This window comes from Aotus nancymaae, unplaced genomic scaffold (assembly GCF_030222135.1).
Source record: "Aotus nancymaae isolate 86718 unplaced genomic scaffold, 86718_ANA_hifiasm-v0.15.2.pri h1tg000018l, whole genome shotgun sequence".
In the NCBI taxonomy this organism is placed as follows: Eukaryota; Metazoa; Chordata; class Mammalia; order Primates; family Aotidae; genus Aotus; species Aotus nancymaae.
The window spans coordinates 10,802,753-10,824,464 of NW_026988430.1; the positions used below are offsets into that span (position 1 = coordinate 10,802,753).

At 53.0% G+C, this 21,712-nt stretch overlaps 1 protein-coding gene across 1 annotated transcript; it reads right to left on the reverse strand.

The window, feature by feature from the left end:
* Positions 1–10,290: 10,290 nt before the first annotated feature.
* Positions 10,291–20,679, reverse strand: LOC135275691 (TBC1 domain family member 3G-like). The gene is given in 15 exon segments (XM_064378028.1): positions 10,291–10,522; positions 10,558–10,642; positions 11,529–11,876; positions 12,807–12,953; positions 13,313–13,412; positions 13,857–13,922; positions 14,311–14,405; positions 15,122–15,242; positions 15,790–15,838; positions 17,082–17,191; positions 17,525–17,632; positions 18,085–18,165; positions 18,648–18,687; positions 20,273–20,355; positions 20,519–20,679. Coding segments are annotated over 15 exon segments (1,629 nt in total). The 5' UTR covers positions 20,597–20,679; the 3' UTR covers positions 10,291–10,404.
* Between the last annotated feature and the right edge of the window lie 1,033 nt (positions 20,680–21,712).

The window sequence follows — 21,712 nt, forward strand, 5'->3', positions numbered from 1 at the left end:
AGGAGCAAAGAGCCCAGATGCTCAGTTGCAAACAGACCTCCACGCCTGGAAAAGGAGGCCACCTCTGGGAGCAGGAGGAGCTGCTGGAACCCTTCCTCGCAGGCTTCTTTTCCAGCTCTCAAGCACCTCCTGCATGCAGATAGACACCCCTAGCACCAGCAAAACAGGTTCTGCTACAGCAGGGCTGTGGTTCTGGTGAATAAGAGAAGCCTCTTTCCAGTGAGGTGGAGAGACCCAGGCAGCGTACCCTGGTCACCTCCTCCATGGTTCCCACCATGACCAGGATTAGGGGCAGCACGTGAGCTGCTGGCTAGGGTCATGCTGGCCAACCCCTCACTGCCACCTACACCTTCAGCCATGCTTTCAGCTCCAGGGCTGAGGCCAGTGGCTACAGCAGGTGTTTTGTCAGTGTCAGGCAGCTTCTTGCTGGGCTGGTCCTTGACTATACCAGTGCAGTGGCAGCAGGGATCTGGAGCTGCCTGTAGATTCAGCGCTGTCCTTGGAGAAGGCTCTTTCCATGGTGTTAGCTCTGGTTCGACAGCTAGCACTGGAAGTCCCTCTATTTCTGCATATAAAGCAGGAGATGAAAAAGAAGAAAGGGTCATCAACGTCAGTCACTTTCCACTAGAATTTCCAAACACACTTCTATCTCCAGCCATGCTTTCAGCACCAAAACTGAAACCAGTGGCTACAGCAGATGCCATGATACCAGGCAGCTCCTTGCTGGGCTGTTTCTTCGCTCTATCAGTGCAGTGAGAAAAGAACTCTGGAGCTGCCTCTAGCTCCAGCATTGTCTCTGGAGGGAGCTCTTTCCATGGTGTTGGCTCTGGCTCTACAGCTGGCACTGGAAGTCCCTCTCTTTCTGCATATGGAGTAGGAGCTGAAAAAGGAGAAAGAATCACCAATATTAGCCACTTTCCTTGGAATTTCCAAACATAGAAACAACCTCACTGAATTTAAAGGAATTATAATCCCAAAACACCTCTATTTCCAGCCACACTTTCAGCTTCAAAACTGAAACCAGAGGCTACAGCAGGAGCCATGATGTCAGGCAGCTCCTCACTGAGCTGGTCTTTGGCTGTACCAGTGCAGGACCAGGAGGGCTCTGGAGATGCCTGTAGCTCCAGCACCGTCTCTGGAGGAAGCGGTTTCCATGGTTGTTGGCTCTGGCTCAACAGCTGGCGCTGGAAGTCCCTCTTTTTCTGCACATAGAACAGGAGCTGAAAAAGGAGAAAGGGTGGCAAACATTGGTCACTTTCCACTGGAATTTCCAAAAAAAAAAACCTCACTGAATTTAAAGGCGTTACAGCCCCAAAACACCTCTCTTTCCAGCCACACTTTCAGCTCCAAAACCGAAACCAGAGGCTACAGCAGGTGCCATGATGTCAGACAGCTCCTCTCTGGGCTGGTTCTTGGCTGTACCAGTGCACAGGCAGGAGGGCTCTGGAGCAGCCTGTCACTTCAGTGCTGTCTAGAGAGGGCTCTTCCCATGGTATTAGCTCTGGCTCAACACCTGGCACTGGAAGTCCTTCTCTTTCTGCATATAGAGCAGGAGCTGAAAAAGGAGAAAGGGTCACCAAACGTCAGTCACTTTCCACTGGAATTGCCAACCATGGAAACAACCTCACTGAATTTAAAGGAATTCCAGCCCCCACAACACCTCTATCTCCAGCCATGCATTCAGCTCCAGGGCTGAGGCCAGTGGCTACAGCAGGTGCCAGGATGTAAGGCAGCTCCTCACTGGGCTGGTCCTTGACTGTACCAGTGCATGGCCAGGAGGGCTTTGGAGCTGCCTCTAGCCTGACTAGCCTGACCAACATGGTGAAACCCTGTTTCTACTAAAAATACAAAAAATTAGCCAGGCATGGTGGCAGGCACCTGTAATCTCAGCTACTTGGAGGCTGAGGCAGGAGAATCACTTGATCCAGGGAGGTGGAGGTTGCAGTGACCCGAGATTGTGCCACTGCACTCCAGCCTGAGCAACAAGAGTGAAACTCTATGTGGGGAAAAAAAAAAAAAGATAAAGCACACTCCAGATTCATAAAATATATTTTTAGTAGGCTGAAGAAATATTAATATCGCTCTTTTGACTTCAGAACAAAGATCATTTCAGTCATTCAATAACAGTTGTGGGAATTACAAAATGAAGAGTAACTTTATTTTTTCAATTTTAAAGGAAGTTTTATTTTTATTTTCATAAGAAATTGGAAAGAGCAAAATATCTTTTAGCTTCTTTATAAACAAAAGCTACTTTTTGTGTTCAGACAAGTAAGAGTCTACAGGAATGGTGAGACTCTCGTATTGTTTCTTAATTAGATGTATATAATGCAAAATGCTATTAACTCATTTGTACAAGGCTTTCCCCACTCCCTCTTAACATCTGTTAGAACTAGTAGCCTGTAATCCCAGCTACTCGGGAGGCTGAGGCAGGAGAATTGCTTGAACCCAGGAGGCGGAGGTTGCAGTGAGCCGAGATTGCGCCATTGTACTCAAGCCTGGGTAACAAGAGCGAAACTCCGTCCTCCCCCCGCAAAAAAAAAAAGAACCAGTAACTTATTTTTACCACTCCGTCCTGATAGTCTACCTTCCTTGTCTCCATAGTACTACACTCCTAATTTCCTCTTCTGTCTGCTCATTCCTCGATTCTTTTTGTCCCCATTTATCAACACACTGTGTCAGATATGGCTTACTTCCTTTACTCCTCTTCTTCTTGAGGCTATTTGTTCTTTTATTCTTTCTGCTAGAAAGCATATTTACTCTCAAATCTTTAATTATTTGTAGAGCAATAGTTATCAAACTTTTTTTAAGCTGTAACTTCCTTTGCTTCCCCTCCCAAAATAAACTTAACAAGGGGCCAGGTGTGGTGGCTCACCCCTGTAATCCCAGCACTTTGGGAGGCTGAGGAGGGCAGATCAAGAGGTCCGGAGTTCGAGACCAGCCTAGCCAACATGGTGAAACCCCATCTCTACTAGAAATACCAAAAATTAGCAGGGCGTGGTGGTGGTCACCTGTAATCCTAGCTACTTGGGAGGCCAAGGCAGGAGAATCACTTGAACCCAGGAGGCAGAGGTTGCAGTGAGCTGAGATTGTGCCACCGCCCTTCAGCCTGGGCAACAGAGCGAGACTCCATCTCAGAGGAAAAACAAACCAAACAAACAAGTAATTCTGGCAAATTCAAGGCACCTGTCTTACTCATGCCCTCCACATGGACTCTGTAACAGCTCCTGGGGCACACCTCTGTGGAGCAGATGAAAAGTCCCTGACCTGTATGTGTAACTTGTCTTTGACCTGAGCTTTGATCTTTTATCTTATATCACTGATTGCTCTCTACTAGACATTCCCACCCTTACTATCTCAACCACAATCTGTCTAAATATCAACCTAAAACATCATCGTCTGATTCTCCTTCTCGATTTCCCTGTCTGTTCAATCCACCAGTCTCCAAAACTCAAAATTGTGATCCCATTCTTTTTTATTGTATCTGTTTATTTGCCAAGATTTGTATTTGCATTTTTAGTAGACACAGGGTTTCACCATGTTGGCCAGGCTTATCTCAAACTCCTGACATCAAGTGATCCGTCCGCCTCACCCTCCCAAAGTGCTGGGATTGTAGGCATCAGCCACCATGCCTAAACTTGCCCATTCCCAGTTTTTGTAAGTGAAGTTTTATTGTAGCACAGCCATGCCCATTTGCTTACATATTGCCTATGGCTTCAAGGATAGAGGAGAATGTGACAAAAAGCATATGGTCCGCAAAGCCTAAAATGTTTACTATTTGGCCCCTAAGAGAAAAAGTCTGTTGATCTGGTATGTATGAAAGGAGGAAGGAAATTATTTTTTGCCAGGCAATGGATAACCAGCATCATTAATAGACTAGTCTATCCTTTCCCAACTAACTAGGAATTCTTTTTATATCACATATATACCTGGGTCGCTTTCTGTTCATTTGTTTTGAAATACATACCACAAGTATCAAGAATGGAAGGGAAACCAAATGGAAGCCTACAGCAAAATAATGTTGTCTCCTCAATCTTTATAAAATCAGCTCCCTCTTGACATTTAAGCAGAGATTTGAATGTCATCTCCTTAGAGGACTTCCTTAACTGCTCAATCTTGACAGAGATGACTGCCTAGACAGACCAGGGTGTTAATTGAGAGATGATGAGAAGTGACTGGATTTGGGTATGTCCGAGGTAGACCTAAACAGATTTGCAGATGGGTCAGATATAGAGTAGGAGGAGAGGTTCAAGGATGTACTAAAGTTTTGGCTTGAGCAATTAAAAAAGCCAAAAACATGGGTGGGTGCAGTGGCTCATGCCTGTAATCCCAGCACTTTGGGAGGCTGAGGCAGGCAGATCATCTGAGTTCAGGAGTTCGAAACCAGCCTGACCAACATGGTGAAACCCTGTCTCTACTAAAAATACAAAAAATTAGCCAGGTATAGTGGCACATGCCAGTAATCCCAGCTACTCGGAAGGCGGAGGCAGAACAATCACTTGGCCTGGGAGGCAGAGGTTGCAGTGAGCTGAGATCACGCCACTGCACTCCAGCCTTGGCAGTAAGAGCTAAACTCTCCAAGAAAAAAATTAAAAAAAAAAAGCCTCAGAAAAAATCCAAAAATGCTACTTATTGAAATGAGAAAAACTGGTGAACATGTTTAAAAGTACTAAATCTGGTATAAAATTTTAGATATCGTAAGTTGAAGGTTATCTATTGGATCAAGTTGTCCTGCACGCGGCCCATGATGGCTTTAAATGCGCCCAACACAAATTTGTAAACTTTTCTGAAACATAATGAGTTTTTGCGACTTTTTTTTTTTTTTGAGACCGAGTCTTGCTCTGTTGCCAGGCGCCAGGCTGGAGTACAGTGGCACAATCTCGGCTCACTGCAATCTCCTCCTCCTGGGTTCAAGCAATTCTCCTGCCTCAGCCTCCATAGCAGCTGGGACTACAGGTGCATGCCACCACACCCAGCTAATTTTTCCACCATGTTGGCCAGGATGGTCTCGATCTCTTGACCTCGTGATCCACCCGCCTTGGCCTCCCAAAGTGCTGGGATTGCAGGTGTGAGCCATCGTGCCCAGCCTTTTTTTTTTTTTTTTTAAGCTCATCAGTTATTGTTAGCATTAGTGTATTTCATGTGTGGCCCAAGACAATTCTTCTTCCAAGGTGGCCCAGGGAAACCAAAAGATTGGACACCCCTGTATTAGACAGTCAGGTAGAGATATAAAGTGAACCTAAAGTTGGATCCACCAGTCTGGATTCCAGGGCAAGGATCCAAGGTAAAGATTAAATTTGGGAACCATCAATGCATTGGTTGTATTTAAAGCCTGAATCAAATCCCTAATAGGACCATCTCCAGCTTCTACTCTTGCCACATGCAGCCCCCAAAACGCATCTACAACAATTTTTTTTTTTTTTTTGAGACAGGGTCTCACTGTGTTGCAGTGGTGGGATCATACCTTACTGCAGCCTCAAACTCCTGGGCTCAAGTGATCTTTCTGCTTCAGCCTCCTGAAAAGCTCACAACACTCAGCTATTTTTTTTTTCTTCTTTTTGTAGAGATGGAGTCTCTTAATGCTGTGCAGGTTGATCTCGAACTGGCCTCAGGTGATCCTCCTGTCTCAGCCTCCCACAGTGCTTGATTACAGGAGTGAGCCACTGTGACCTAGAATGATCTTTTTAAGATATAAGTTGAGATCACTTCTCTTCCAAAATTTTAAATTAATATTCTCTCTGTATTTTGAGACAGGGTCTCACTTTGTCATCCAGGCTGGAGCATAGTGACTCAAATATAGCCCTTTGTAGCCTCCACCTCCGAGGCTCAAGTGATCCTTCCACCTCAGCATCCTGAGCAGCTGGGACCACAGGTGTGCACCACCATACCTAGCTAATTTTTTAACATTTTGTACAGGTCTCACATTGCTCAGGCTGGTCCTAACTCCTGGGCTCAAGCTATCCTCCTGCCTCGGCCTCCTAAAGTACTGGGATTACAGGCAAAAACCACCATGTTTGGCATCTCGGCATTAGGAATAAAACCTAACCATGGCCTATAGAGCTCTCAATCACCTGATACTTGCCTGCATCTATGCCCCAATCACAGCAGCCTTCTTTCCTCTCTTGAAGGGCACCATTGCCGCCTGATCTTTGAACATGCTATTCGCTGGCCTCTCTAGTTACCTCCTACTGATCCTTCAGCTCTAAGTTTCAAGGTCACCTGCTGAGGTCTCTATCTAACATCTAACCAAAATGTGTTTCTCCTCTTTAATCTTTCATAACAGTTTACTCCATTTGTAAATATACACCTATACACGCACACTTACACGGAGCAAGAGGGAGAAGAGAGATTTGTTTGCTTACTTATTGTCTGTTTATCCCAGCAGACAGTAAGCTCCATGGGTGCAGGGACGTTGTCTTGTTCACTACCCAACAGTGAGGGCCTAGCATAGCGCCTGGCAGACTGTGGACACTCAAAAGATATTTGTTGAATACAGACAACAGTCTCTAAGAATAACATGCAATCTGCCTCGTTATTCTTAGAATGCTTTTTCCTCCCTTAAAAAAACAAAAGTTAACCACTTTAGTAACAATAAATTAGAGAGCTATTAAGTATGCCCCTGCCTTACCAATCAGGCTGCCTCCTGTTTCACCAGTTTCATTCATTCAGCACTTTCATTCATTCAGCACCTAGCATCAGTTACCAAAACCCTGTACCTACTCAAGAAGTATTTAAAGTCATTCGAAGTTCAATAGGCCTTTGAGAATCATCTAATTCTCAGCTCACAGAAGACAGAAGAGTTGGTTCACTGGTCTGTCCACCATTACAGTTAGTAGCAGGCTGTCATATGAATCCAAGTTCCTGATTTTGTTTAGTGCTTTTTCCACAACCCATTTCTGGCTGGGTGTGGTGGCTCACACCTGTAATCCTAGCACTTTGGGAGGACGAGGCGGGCGGATCACTTGAGGTCAGGGGTTCAAGACCAGCCTGAGCAACGTGGTGAAATCCCGTCTCTACTAAAAATACAAAAATTAGCCAGGAATGGTGGGGCATGCTTGTAATCCCAGCGACGTGGGAGGCTGAGGCAGGAGAATCGACTGAATCCGAGATCGCACCATTGCACTCCAGCCTGGGAGACAAGAGCGAAACTCCGTCTCAAAACAAAACAAACCCATTTCTGTCTGGTACATTTTATCTGAAACAACAAGAACTGACAGGAAAAATCACTATTGTCCGTAGACCCACACTTGCTCACTTCGGATATGTATTTTTAATTAACTGCAACAACCTTACTCAGAATCCAAATCAAGCTGCTTCTACGTAAATATTGGGCAGGTAATACAACTGAAAATCAAAAAGGTAAGTAGTTCGTTTATAAAGTTAGGGTTCCAGTAGTTAGTAAACTTGCCAAGTCATCAAAAGTAGTGGTCTTCCTGTTGGCGAACTTTAGCAATAAGTAATTTTATTTCAGGAACGGCAGTAACTACGCCTCACCCCAAAGAGGAAACTGGAAGACAGCACTGGTCGAAGAAAATAATTTTTCACGTGTTGCTTTTACACATAAAACCCTCAATATTTGGAAAACTCAGTCTTCCAAAATAAGGTACTAGAGAGATTTCCTCGATCTTGATCCACAGTGCGGAAAGAAACACAAAAAAACTAAAACCCCCCCAAGAACTGTTCTTAAGCATATACGCATGAACTTCTGTGGGTTTCAGCAATCGCTTCTGAACCGGCGCGACAATTCTCTGACCTCGCGCAAGAAGGCCACCTTCTCCCTCCCAGAAGAGTCCCGGAGCAGAGCAAGACACTCAGGAGGCGTCTGCGCGGAGGCCGAGGCTCGCCGAAGGCCTTGCTGCAGCCCTGGAGGAAGCCCTCGCAGGCCCACCTGCCCCACCGCCACCCCTGATGCCCGGCCTGACTCCCCGCCGGCGCCCCCTCAGCTACCTTTCCGCCGGAAGAAGGACACGGCGGGGCCCGGGTCAGGGCGGAGGGTGCGGGGGGACTGGCGCGGGGAGGGCCCGGCTCCCCTCATTCAGCAACGGGCCCGGACTTCCTGGTCCAGAGGGGCCGCCCGCCGCACTAGCGCGAAAAGAGACCCTTCTTCCGGGAGTTGGCCCCAGCGCCTCCTCGGGATGCCCAGGCAGCTCCAGCCGTCATAGAGAATATTCTATTTCGGCCAGGTGTGGTGGCTCACGCCTGTAATCCCAGCACTTTGGAGTTTGAGCCAGCAGTGTCCTCCCTGCACATGTACCTTAACAGATGTGTCTATATCTTCATTGAAATACAACAATCCTTATAGCAGCATAATTTGTAATAGCCTCAAACTAGAAACTTCCCAAATATCTGTCACAGAAGGATGGTTAAAAAAAACCATAGTACATTCATGGCTAGACTACGATACAGCAAAGAAAATGAGTACAATCATATGCCTACACACGCCAATGGATCTCACGCACCTCATGTGTGAGCGAAGAAGTTAGACCTATAAGGATAGATAATGTGTGATTCCATTTATATGAAGTTATCATCAGGCAAACTAATCTCAGTAACAGAGTTTACCTCGGGCTGAGGGTGCAGGGATTAGAGCCTTCTGTGGGGCCTGAAATGTATACAGTTGTCAATCAATGTATGTGGGGAATCAATTTCACCATCTCCCACAGATATCAAAATCCACAGATGCTCAAGTCCCGATATAAAATGGTGCGGTATTTGCATATATCCCTAGTACCTCTTCTCGTATACTTTAAATCATCTCTAGATTACTTATGCAATCACCTGTCAGATAACGACACTTCAGTCCCTACCAGAATACATATAGGATGGTGGTCCCATAAGGTTATAATGGAGCTGTGCCATACAGCTGTACAATCTCTAAAAACTGATATTTAAGAAGAGATGGGATGGCAGAGTGCAGTGGCTCACGCCTGTAATCCCAGCACTTTGGGAGGCTGAAGAGGGCAGATCATGAGATCAGGAGATGGAGACCATCCTGGCTAACACGGTGAAAGCCGTCTCTACTAAAAATACAAAAAATTAGCCTAGCATGGTGACATGCACCTATAGTCCTAGCTACTCAGGAGGCTGAGGCAGAAGAATCGCTTGAATCTGGGAGGCAGAGGTTGCAGTGAGCTGAGATCCCACCACTGCACTTTAGCCTGGGTGACAGAGCAGGACCGTCTCAGAAAAAAAAAAAAAAAAAGGAGAGATGGGGTCTTGTTATGTTGACCAGACTAGTCTAGAACTCCTGGACCCAAGTGATCCTCCCAACTTGGCTTCCCAGAGTGCCGGGATTATAGGCATGAACCACCACACCTGGCCAGGTGTACCATTTTTATTGTTTATACTGTAAATTTAGGATCCTTTTCTGTGTTTACACAGATAGCTACCATTATGTTCCCATCGTCGGCAGTACCCAGTACGGTAACATGCTGCAGAGGTGCGGATCCCATGAGCAATCAGCTCTACCCTTCAGCCCAGGTTTGTGTCTGGCAGGACCATCTGGAGGAAGCCGAGGAGACATGAGCTGAAGGCAGAGGGTGAGTCGGAGGTGGGATCTTGGGACCGGTGTGAGAAGTTAGACAAAAACGGGTGAAATCTGAATAAATGTCACCATATTCAAATAATGACTGCATTAATAACCTTAGATAATGGTTCATGTTATCATTTAGTTAATAGGATTACACCTATGTTAATTTTTTTTTTTTTTTTAAGAGATAAAGTCTCACTCTGTGACTTAGGCTGGAGTGCAGTCTGTGACTGATCATAGCTCACTGCTTCCTGGAACTCAGGCTCAAGCAATCTTCCCACCTCGGCCGCCTGACTAAGTGGGACTATAGGCAGATGCCAACATACCTGGCTAATTTCTTTTATTTTTCTCTAGAGACAGGGTCTGCCTAGGCTGGTCTCAAACTCCTGGGCTCAAGTGAACCTGAACCTCCCGCCTCCACCTCTCAAATTGCTGGGAGTACAGGCGTGAGCCGCCACACCCGGCCTAAACTTCTTACTTTTGACAAATGTGCATGGTAATGCAAAATGTCATTATTAGGGGAAGCTGGATGGAAGATATATACGTAAAGTCATTTCAACAGTATGTGTTTATTTTACAACATGGAGGTGTTTATCTTTCCATGAGTGTAAAGTACAAAAGGCAGGCTCATGGTGTCGTCAGAAGTCAGAACACTGGTTTCAGGGCTGGGGGCCCGGGGAGGGGCTGGGCATGGTTGGCTTTGTGATCTGGGGGCTGGTGTGTTCCATCGCTGAATGTCTTTTGAGCTGTGCACTTCCCAGGGCCGTAAGTCACATCTCAAGAAATGTTCATAAGTTTCCCAAAAAGTAAAACGAGGATGGGAGGCTTGTTTGGGACCTCAGGTGCTTATCCAGCCATGAGCCCTGGCCCAGATGCTTCTAGAACTGAGAACATTCCAAGTAGAAGTGGCAGAGCCAAGGCCCTGAGGTGGGAGCGCACTGCTGCTCGTCCCCAGCTGTGAATGGGGTGTCCTGGTGGGAATCAGTGCCGTGTGCACTGCAGGGCCGGCAGGTCCATGTCCACATTGTGGCTCAGGGCAGCGAAAGCCAATCTCCATCCCCTCCACAGGGTGGTCAGCCTGTCAGCAGGTGGCCAACTGGTCCTCCTGGGAAATGGTGCCATCCCAGATACTGGGTGTATCTCATCCACAAATAGGGTGCTCAGCAGTGGTGTCAGCCTGGTGAGCCTTGGTAAGGGCAGGTGCAGGATGCTGAGCCTCTTTAGTCCCCATGCCCGTCTCAAGGCCACTCCTTCCGTGGGCCCATCCAGCAACCAAGATGGCCGGGAAAGAAGCCGGCTCCATCCACAGGGTGTGCTGTTCTGCTCACGTCAGGACCAGCATCATCCTCCGTCGTGATTCTCTTTGGTGGGAGTACTGGGAAAGCCTGCACTGGCAGCTAGAAGGCAGCTGGTGGTGGCGAAGCTGCGGCAATGGCTGCAAGGCTTTTAGCCTCGCCCGGCTTCTGGGACAGTGGCAGAGCTGGCCAGCGCCAGAGTCCCCGGCATAGTCACGCTGACTACAGCTGGGAGCCCAACATACCCCTGGTGCCCCTCTCGTCCCAGGGCTGGGGCTTTTTGTGCCCTGGGAGGGGAACACGCCCAAAGGTTGGTACAGAGGCCCTGGGGCATGCTGCTGGCTGGCCAGGGCTTCGGGGATGCCACGCTCCTCTCTCTCTCTCGTGGCCTTGATGGGACAAGCCTCCCCATTGAACGGGATTTTCCAAGGTGTCTGGGGCTGCGGGGTTAGGGTTAGGGTTCGGGTTAAGGTCAGGGGTTAGTGTTAGGGTTAGGGCTGGGAGCTGGCGGGGTGCCCCCTGGCTCCAGTCACAGTCATTTGGTGAAGGAGCCAAATAGAGGTGCCCATGTTGCAGTGGGGATATCTCCTGACCTTCCTCTTAGTCCTGATGGGCCTGGGCAGGGCCCGGTGTCAGGGTCCCCATGGGCTTCCTGGGCTAGGCCTGTCCCATGGTCCCGGGGATGTCCAGGACACAGTCAGACGGGACACGGACCCAGCAGCTCTGCTCGAAATCATAATGGGGGAACCAAGGGCCCCCCACATCCAGGTCCGTCGGGAGCTGGGGCATTGAACTCCACTCTATATATCGCCAGGAATGGCGAGGTCCTCTCTGAGCCAAGGCTGGGCTGGACACAGGGTAGGTGTTTTCGCGGACTGCCCCACCAGGACAGGGTATGAAAGGACGAGGCGCCCGTGGTGGGGGAGCTGACCAAATGGTCTGCGGGCCCTGGGTTGCTGGGCCGGGAGGGGGCTGACCGTCCCCCTTGCAGAGGGTGTTCCTGCCAGGTGAAGCTTGCACGGGCCTGGGTGCCGAGGACCCTTGTTTGGGTTTGGCTGAAAGGAAAACAGGCATGGTCGGCGTCTCCAGTGAGCCCATGTAGGCCTTTCCGGGCTGGGCCCCACGTGCCTGGGGCCTGACACTGAGGACACGCCTGTAGTCTGCTGATTCCAGAGGGAGGGGAGCGTGCAACCTGGGGTGAGGAGGCCGTCTGGGGATGGCAGGTGGCTCCTGGGACTGCCCCCCAGAGTCCAGGCTGGCTGGGGGCTTCCTGCCACACACCCTCCTCCCAGGGCTACAGCCGCCAGGCAGAACTCAGGTGGGAGGGGCCTTGGCTGTCACCCAGCCCCCTTGCCACCTCCCATGGGGACCTGTCTCCAAAGTGGGTGATTGGGCCTGGACGTGGGTCACCCTCTGCTCTCCTGAACTGCCCAGTCCATGCCAGCGCTGACCGTTCCCACATCTGGCTGAACTCTGGGCTCGGCTCTGGGACCGGGTTCCCACCTGCGTCCTGTCCCTGAATGCTCTGGGGGTCAGGGACACTGATTCCCTCGTCTCCCTGGCTCAAGGCTTGTGGTCCTGGCACCCTTGAAGGGCTGTGCAGGAGTAAGGGGCCTCCGCTGCTCTCCGAGGCTGTCAGTGCTCACAGGGAGGGACGGGGGCTCCCACAAATGAGTCTGGCTCCTCCGGTGCCCTTGAGGGCCCCATGAGGGGGACAACGGGCCACCATGGAAAGTGGGAGGGGGCTTCTTGGAGGGTCTTGCCCACATCCCCCTCCTGCGTGCACAGCACATCCAGTCCACATGCACTGAGCGCCTGCCCTGAGGACCGGTGGGCCTACTGTACTTTCTTACGGTCTAGGAGGAAGAGGAGGAAGAAAGGCTGAAGAGGGAGGGCCAGGTAGTAGGGTTGGGGGTCCCAGGCATTTCCCCACTGTTGACTTCCCCAGAGGGTGACTCGGGAGGGGACCTGGCACTGGAGCCCACCTGGGGATGGCAGGTCCTTGTGCTTCTTTGTGGGCCTCGAGGCCCACAGATGTTTTGACACCTTTTCATCATCCATCACCCAGGTACCGGAAAAGAAGTTCCGGAAGCGTGCCCACAGGCCAGACCTTGATGTTCTCAGCAGGTGCTCTAGGGACAGGGTGGGCATCAGGCCAGGAGAGTTCCCTGGCAGGGGTCAGAGCCCATACCCCGTGGCCACTTCAGTCTCCCACTGGGCAGTGCCGGATCCTTTTGTGGCCGCCTCAGTGGTCCAGATGTGCACAGGAGGCTGTGGCTGGGGGGCGGCCTGGGCAGGGCAGTGCTCACCACACTCCCGACTTTCATCTGGGTCATGTGGGGGATGGACTCGGTGTCACTGTGCCCTCCCAGCCCACCCGGCCAGAACTCCCTCTGGGCCAGAACTGAGGATCATGAGGACAGTGTGAGGAAGCTCCCTCGGGTCAATTGGGGTCTGACCCCAGTGCTCCCCAGGTCACAGGTGGACTTACTCCTCCAAACCTTGCTGATGATTCTTGTTATGGGCATCAGCGCCTGCTCCCCCTCCAATACATAAACATCCCAGAGGCGCAGGGTGAGGCCGAGAGAGATCTGTGGGGACAGCAGGCGTGGGAGGACCTGGCCCTTCCAGGCTGAGGCTGGGGCTTAAGCTGGGCCCATTGGGGCTTCAGTCCCCAGAGTCAGTGACCCTCCCCATGAAGGTGGCCTGACCCTTCTGGGAGGCTGGGTCAGACAAGGTCTTGCAGCTCCTCATGGGGGGCACTCATTTCAGTGGGGATGTGGCTTCTGGAGAGAGGGGCTTGAGGCTTCCCTGAGCCCTCCCAAGTCAGATCCTGGCCCAGTCTGCCCATGAGGTTGGTCCTCAGCCCCGGCCTCTGCCTTGGGATGATCCTTCTGGGGCAGAGGGTCTTGCTGTGTGTCCTGTGGGGACCCGCATGGGCCTCCTGTGGGCTGGGGGTGGGCCGGACCCCCGAGCTGGGGAAGCAGGGCACTGCACGGCAAGGAGGGTCCCTGAGACTCCCTGTGCCTCCTTACCTCATCATTGAGCATCCGGAGAAGCCAGCCTAATGAGGAAGCCTGTGCGCCTAGTCCTTCCTTGTCCTGATGGGAGGAACAGAGGTGCTCAGGGCCCCCTGGGCTGCTCTAGAAACCTCCCTCTTCCAGGACCCACTGAAGACCCCTCCCTAAGTGCAGAACACTGGGCGGTGTCCAGGGCTCCCCACAACACCTTCCCCTTCCCACACTCCCGGGGGACACACTGCCCTTAGCCCTGCTCTGCGGGAGCTGGGCCCCAGTCCCTGTGCCTCTGTCTCCTCCAGGGCTGGAAAAAAAACCCAAATCCCAGCCCACGGAGAACCCTACGTCCCAGGTCGGGCCCTGGCTGCCACTCAGCCTGTCACTAGCCACCGGGGGGCTCCAGGCCCCCCGCTCCTCCAGCCCCACGCGATGCAGGGCCTCTGGAGAAGAGTCCAGAGGACCGTAAACTCACCAGATGCCACATGGTCTTGGGTTGTGACGAGGGCACCACATGCTCCTGATGGTCTCGGAGCCCCTGGACTGTCCCGCCATTTGGGCTGTGGAATCCTGAGAAGCCCCCAGCTCATCATGAAATCAGAGCCCTCTCCCAAGACGTGGAGCCGTCAGCTGGAAGAGCTGGGCAGCTGCAGAGGTCCCCAATCCCCGAGGCCTCCCACCCTCCCATCTGCTGACCCCACGATGCTGCCTTGGCCCTGGGGAGGAGGGGTGGGAACATCCCCTGGAGCCTGGCTGGAGCTGCTCCTGGAGGCCTCCTGGGCCAGGGTGCTGGGAGGGCAAGGCTGACTTTGAGGCCAAGACAGAGGGTGGCCAGAACAGAGTGGGTGCTGGGCTTCTTGGTCATCTCCTGGAAGTGGCGTCGGGCCAGAGGACACGGGATGGGGGAAGATGCTGCCATCTGGGCTCAGTCAGCCCATTTGTGGGGACCGAGGGCAGCTAGAGCCCAGGCAGCTGAAGGGCAGGAAGACTCTCAGGGAGGGGAGAGTCAGCTGCACAGAATCAGAGCCAGAGGGCGTGGCTCCAGGACACACAGGGCGGCCACAGGGAGGATGAGATGTCCTCTGCTGATGGGGATGAAAGGCGTCTGACTTGGGCTCTGGGGGTCAGCCCCCAGCTCCTGTGGGACCCTCAGCAGAGACATCCTAAAGGCTCCCAACAAGCTGGCGACACAGGAAGGTGCCTTCACTGAAAGTTGAGATCACCTGGCCAGGGTGAGCATCCCCAGGTTTGGTAGCAAGAAGCCCCAGGGGCACCTGTCCACCTACCCTGTGGGAAGTGCCTCTCACTGGCCAGCAGCTGCGCCAGTGCCCAGAATGCGTCCTCTTCGGGAAGGTACAGTAGGAACAAGGCGGCCACCTGGCTCAGGTCTCTGCAGTAGCCCACCTCCTGCAAGAGCCAGAGTCACCGTGGAAGGACATCACCATGGAAGGATATCACCTGGGTGCTGAGGTCACCTGGGAGGACTCATGTCATTGGAGAAGACAGAGGTGACTGGGGAGGCTTCCTCTGAAGAAGAGGCTTCCTCAGGATGCAAATTCATTTCATTTCATGACAAGAGCCATGTCCATCAGACACTTCAGCAACTGATCGAAATGTCTCCTGAGAGCACTGTCCTGCGTGCGACCCCGCCAAGCTCCTGGGCTTTGTGGGCAGCCCCAGGAGGAAGGTGTCATTTCTTGCTCTGAGAAGTGGTGGTCGGGCCCAGGTGACACCAGGAGTCAGGGCCCTGACTCCTTTGTGACTCAGTTTGACCCCTTGAGACCACCCCCCTTGCTTGGAAGTTTATGCCAGCAGTGAGCTAGAGTCATGCCTTCTATATCCTGGTGGCTCACAAATACTGACTTGGAAAGAAGCAACGACACCCCCAATAGACACCCACGCCAGGGAATATGGCCGTGAATATAGGAATATGGTCACTGCCCAGAATACTCACCGGATTATACTCTGCGTAGGCCAGCAGGACGTGGAATAGTTCCCCCTCCCTAGGAGACAGAGAAAGGGGGCTTTCATTTCTTTTGTGGAGATGCTATTAGTTTCACTTTGTCTACAAACCCTAACAACAAATCCCATTTCACGTTCAGATGATTCACCAGACAAGCGGTGAGCTCTTCAGGGCCTTTGACTGTTTAAGAAATGTTTCAGTAAAGTCCACATCTATGAAATGCAGATATCCCAGTTGGACAGTGAGTTGACTAATCATTTTTGCTTTGATTGACTTTTTTTTCAGTTTGCACACACGCCAGTTCAGTCTTTGAGTGTACAGTTCTGCCATGGTTCTAACCCAATGTGCAGAGTCTCCCGGCCACTGCTCCAGCCCCTCCTGGAGCGACTCGTTCATCCTCCACGACTCCAGAGTGGCCCCTATGCAGCCCGCCTTCCCCATTCTGTCAGCTCCTGGTCACCCAGACCGGTTCTCAGTCCTTCTGGTTTGACCTTTCCCTCAATGGCCTATGAATGGGAATCCTACAGTGGTAGCTTTTCGGGTCTGGCTTCTTTCTCCTAGCAAAATGCATCTAGGTTCCACCCACGTTCGTGCGGGCATCACTGGCTCGTTCCCTTTTCTCAGCGAGTCTTCTATTTCAAGGGAGAACCAACCTTCCTCGCCCCATTCCCATGCTGATGGTCGTCCCCAAAGGCTCTGTGTGTGAGTGATGATGAATGAAGCAGTGAATGTGGCATGCAGGTTTCATGTGGATGTCAGTTTCCAAGTCACTGGGCTCAATATCTGACACTTTGGGGACGTGTGGTTCAAGTGCATTGAGCTTTGTGAGCCACTGCCCAACTGGCTGCCAAAGTGGCTGTGCCATGTCACATTCCCAGCAGACCCAGATGAGAGTTTCCAGGACCCTGAGTGCCCCCAGCATTTGGTGCTGTCAGTGCTGCCTGGGGAGGCTCACGGGCCCTCCATCCTGCCGCCCTCCCGTGGGTGCTACCATGGGTCCCCATGGCTCAGGGAGAGCACTTTTCCCCATTGTGCATGATTTTCTTTGCTGCCTTCTGTCTCCTCAGGATCCTCTTGGCTTCTGGCCCCACATGTTCCAGCCTGGCCCAGGGCTTGGAACCTGGGAGCTGCTCGGTCCCTGGTGCCGGCTGCTTCCTGGGCCAGGAGAGCACTTGGCAGCTCTGTCATCCTTCCTGGGTGACCCTGGCTTCTGCTCCAGGGAAGTCCCCATCCCTCTGGTTCACCCCGTCTCCACTGGGGCCCTGTGGCTCCCGTGGGCTTACTTGATGCCATATCGCTCCTGGAAAAGACTGTGTCTTCTGAGCGTCTTCCTCACGTCCAGGTCGATCTGGTGCACCTGTTGACAGGACCTCTTCCCCTTCTCCTTCATGAGCTGTAGGGCAGGGCCAAGAGGAGGAAGCAGCCTCAGAACAGAGGGAAGACTCCCTGCCCCAAAAGGCAGTCATCCCACAGTCAGCACTTCCGGAAGGAAGGAAAGAAGGAAGATTTCCTTCTGCAGAAAGCTGCTTTTTGGCTTGTTTCTGAAGCCGCGGAGGGTCCCCAAAGCCGAGCTCCTCTGTGGTGTCTATGTGGCCATCTATGCCCAGGATGTGCATCTGGCCAGCACACACATGCCCCAAGTGGGACTTGATGTTCGTTCCCTGCAGCTGGAGACCTGGGCCCCTGACACGGCCTGGCCTGTTTGTTGGGCTCTGGCTTAGCATACCTGGTATTTGCTGGGGTTTTTCGCCTTGATGTCATCAATGTTGAGGAGGACTGACCACACCTGGCCCCGGATATTCATGGGAATGCCCTTGTAAACACGGCGAATGAGCTGTGGGCAGAAAACGATCTGGTGACTCGGGCCAGGGGCGACCCTCACGAGGACCAGATCCCGAGAATTCTATAAATTATTAGTTTTGGCCCCATGATTCCTCAGTAGAGGTGAGGTCAAGCTGGGGCAGGGTCTCCCTTCCCAGGACTGAAGGAGAAAATGGGCACTCAGAGTCCTGAACTCTGATCTGGACCTGTTCCTTCCTTCGGGTCACCAGGAGGCTGCCCTAGCCCTGAGCTCCGGTGGCTCCAGCCCTAGATTCAGATTCCCTTTGAACAAGGTGACTCTCACACCAACGGGTAGCAAAGCTGGCGACCAGGCCTGTGGTCCTCTGCATGAGGACAGTGTGCCACCCGCCCTCTGAGAGGCTGAGGATGCCAGGCCACAGCCACGGGTGCCTGTCCCCTGTCCCTGCAGAGAGTGGTTCTGGGGCCTCTCCCTCCACACGTTACTTTTTCGCTGTTCTTATATTTCTCCCATTCGCCCAGCATTTCCCTCCACTTGGTCTTGCGTCTCAGCTCCTGCCGAATTTGCTGTCAAAGGAGGAATGCTGGAGTTAGCGGAGGCGCCAGGCTTCTCAAAGCAGCCCGTGAATGCTGCGTCTTGTGTTCTGGAGCCCTGGTGGGACCCAGCTGGAAGGAGCCAGGGAATGGCAGACCCTAAGGGCTGACAGCCTTTCAGCAAATGAGCGCCAGTGGGCTGGCCTTGGGTCCCCGGGATGTGCCATTCTCAGGCCAGACACACAGTCATAGGTCAGGTCCCAGCCTGTAGGTGGGGTTCTGACACAAGTGGGCAGCTGCCCCCAAGCCACGACTCTGATTCTCACTTTGGAATTTCATCAAACTGCCAGAGATACAGTGACTTGGGGTCAGGTCCAGCAGGGAAGCTGCCCCTCCCTGTGACAGCGTGTTGCTCCCACCCACCCCCACCCAGGCTTGCTGCCTCCTCCACCTCACCCACCACCTGCCCAGTCCCCCTGTCCCTGGGTCAGGCCCCCCATGCATCAGGATCTTACCTTGACCTCCCGGGAAGTAAGAGGGGGCAGCTCCGTCTCACTGTAAGGCAACCAAGCAGAGCTGAGGACCTGCACAGGGCTTGGAGCCGTCCGCTCTGGGAGCCGACCCCCAGAAAGAACTGGCTCTGTCCCATCCAGCTCAGGGCTCAGCCCGGAAAAAGGCACAGGGAAGGGAGGACGGGGGCTTTCCTGTGGGGCTGACTCCCAGGAGGGGCCAGGACCTGGGAGGAGCGGGAGTGCAGGGCCAGCCTGGCCTGGGTTACTGGGGCCCCTGGTGTGGGGGGGCAGTCAGGCTGCACAATGGGGTGCCCCTCCTGGCCTGGAGGTGGTGCTTTCTGCTAGAGCTGAGAAAGGTGGGCTATGAGATGGGATGGGGCTTCCCAGGGTGGGTGACCGGGCCCTGACAGGAGTCCCTTCAAAGTGCTCACATGATGTGGAACTGCCGGGGTCTCCAGAGCCTGGCCTGAGACCTGTGCAGTGCACCCAGGGTGTAACCGGGACCCATCGCCCCCTACACACCCAAGGCCCTCGCAGGTCTGACCTCCCAGCGTCCACCTGCCTCTCCCTGCACCCGAGCCACACACCCTGCATTTTAGAAGTGGCAGAGCTCATACGCTCCTTCCACCCTACCTCCCCCGGGATCCTCTGTCTCTCCATGCTATGATCCCTGAGGGGTGGACGCCAGGCTGGGCTCCTCTTACCTAGCCCCAGATCCCTTCCCAGCACCAGATCTAGGCTCTTTTTTTTTTTTTTTTTTTTTTTTTTGAGACAGAGTTTCGCTCTTGTTACCCAGGCTGGAGTGCAATGGTGCGATCTCGGCTCACAGCAACCTCCGCCTCCTGGGTTCAGGCAATTCTCCTGACTCGGCCTCCTGAGTAGCTGGGATTACAGACACGTGCCACCATGCCCAGCTAATTTTTTGTATTTTTAGTAGAGACGGGATTTCACCATGTTGACCAGGATTGTCTCAATCTCTTGACCTCGTGATCCACCTGCCTCGCCCTCCCAAAGTGCTGGGATTACAGGCCTGAGGACCCAGGCTCTTTAGCTGCAAGCTCTGCTGCCATTTTGGCCTCACCGTGAGATGCCCAGAACAGGGTTCTGCCCATCTTCTCCCTCATTCCCCTAGGGCCACAGCCCCCACTGTCCCTGTGCCTTTCCCCTTTCCCCATGGGGACAGGGAGGGCTATGGCTCTAGGGAAATGGGGGAGAACAGGGGCCGGTGGGCCCTCAACAACAGCCCCGAAGCTGGGGCAGGTGTCCCTTCACCCTATGGCCACAAACCTTGGATCTCACTGGGGTTGTCTGTCAGTGGACAGGATTAGACTCTCAGGCTACCCTGCTCCTCTTGTGCTAACTTGGAGATGGAACTGCTGAGAGCCCAGGGGCCTGATCTAGCCCCTTCTCCATTCCCACCCGCTCCCTGGATGGGCCCCTCACCTCTGGCCTAACAACCTCAGGCGGGGCCTGCAGGGGAGCCAGGGAGGAGGTCTGACCCTGGGAAGGAGGTTGGCCGGACCTGGGGAGACATGGCCTCAGGGCCTCAGGAGGTTTTTTCTAAAAGCAAACCCATCCCTGAGCTGAGATAGGCGCTTTAGGGGCTGAGGGGAGCACAGAGGACTCACTGCACAATTCCAAACCGATCCGTGTGGTTGTGGATTTCCACAGGCTCAGGCTCCATGTCCGCTGGCAGCCCAGCTCGGTGTCCCTGCAACCCAGAGGGAGCCTTGCTGAGGGGCCCAAGGTAAAGGGTACAAGAGGCCTGGGGGCATTGGCCACCCGTCCCCGCCCTGTGCTCCTAGGGAGCCCAAAACCCTTTGACCAGGGCGCACTGGCAGAGGTCCCCCTCCAAGGAGCAGACCGACCTGTACCTTCTCATATTTGAGAATGATGTCCTCTCGCTCCTGTAATGTATGTTCTGTCATCTCCATCTTGTGAGACAAAATCATCTAAAGATTACACTGCACCTGAGAACTTCAGAGAACACCTGAACCGCTCCCACTGGGCTCCCAGATGCTGGCTGGCTGCGTAACCCCCATTCCACCACTGCCGCCAGGTGAAAGGGGCCAGACGCAGTGGCCCACACCTGCATGGGTCTCTGGAGTCTCAAGCCCCAAGCTGGGGTGGGCATCTTCTCAAGGACGTGAGAACAGTGGGACCTGGTCAGATAATCCCGTGTCCCCAAATGCCATGAAACAGGCACACACCTGCCCTGGCAGGTTGAATGGTGTCTCCTTGCCTAAATTGAAGGGCCCATGATGGGCTACTCCAGACATGTAGAGGCAGACTGGGGTCAGGGACCAGAGGTCTCTGTACAGTTGGCCTCCTGAGATTCTCAGGGACCACAGAGATGTCCAGTTTCCCACAAGGAACAGGATCTCTCCTGAGTGCTCCGTCCTACTCCACTCATCACTTGGGCTACCATGGCCCTTCAGTCAGAGCAGCGAAGCCACTTTAGGAATAACGCCAGTTGAGCAGAAGGGTGTTTGGTTGGGGGATGAAAATGATCTACTGCCTCCAAAGCAGCCTCTGTGCTCGTGGAAACCACGTCTCTGGGGAAGGGACGGCGGACTCCACCATTCTGAGCTCTCCACATAGGAGGGGGCTTCATCTCCCTGGGTCACCGAGGACCAAGACCCAACAGTGGGTCCTTGGTCCTGGAGAACACCTAGATGGACCATCCCTTCTGGGAACACTCGGGGCAAAAGGAGGGTGAGGACTCGATAGGACCAGACAGAGAAAGAAATACTTGGGGAGAACCTCAGTGCCTGGACCCTCTGAAGAGGAGGAGAGAGAGTCTCCCTCCAGCCAGCCCTTCAGGGATTCTTCATTTTCCACAACTGCCCAAAGGCTGAAGGCTCCCCATTCACTCCTGGACAAGAGACTGTGTGTGCCCAGTGGGTCCCACAGCGACCATCAGGACCCAGCTTAGGCCACAGAGGTGTTTTGATGATTCATCCCAGTCAATCTGTGGATTCATCCCAGTGGCTCTGCCAGGGCCAGTTTCTGCCCCATCAGGATGGAAAACCCTGGACAGATTTGGGATGCAGAGCAGGGAGGCCACA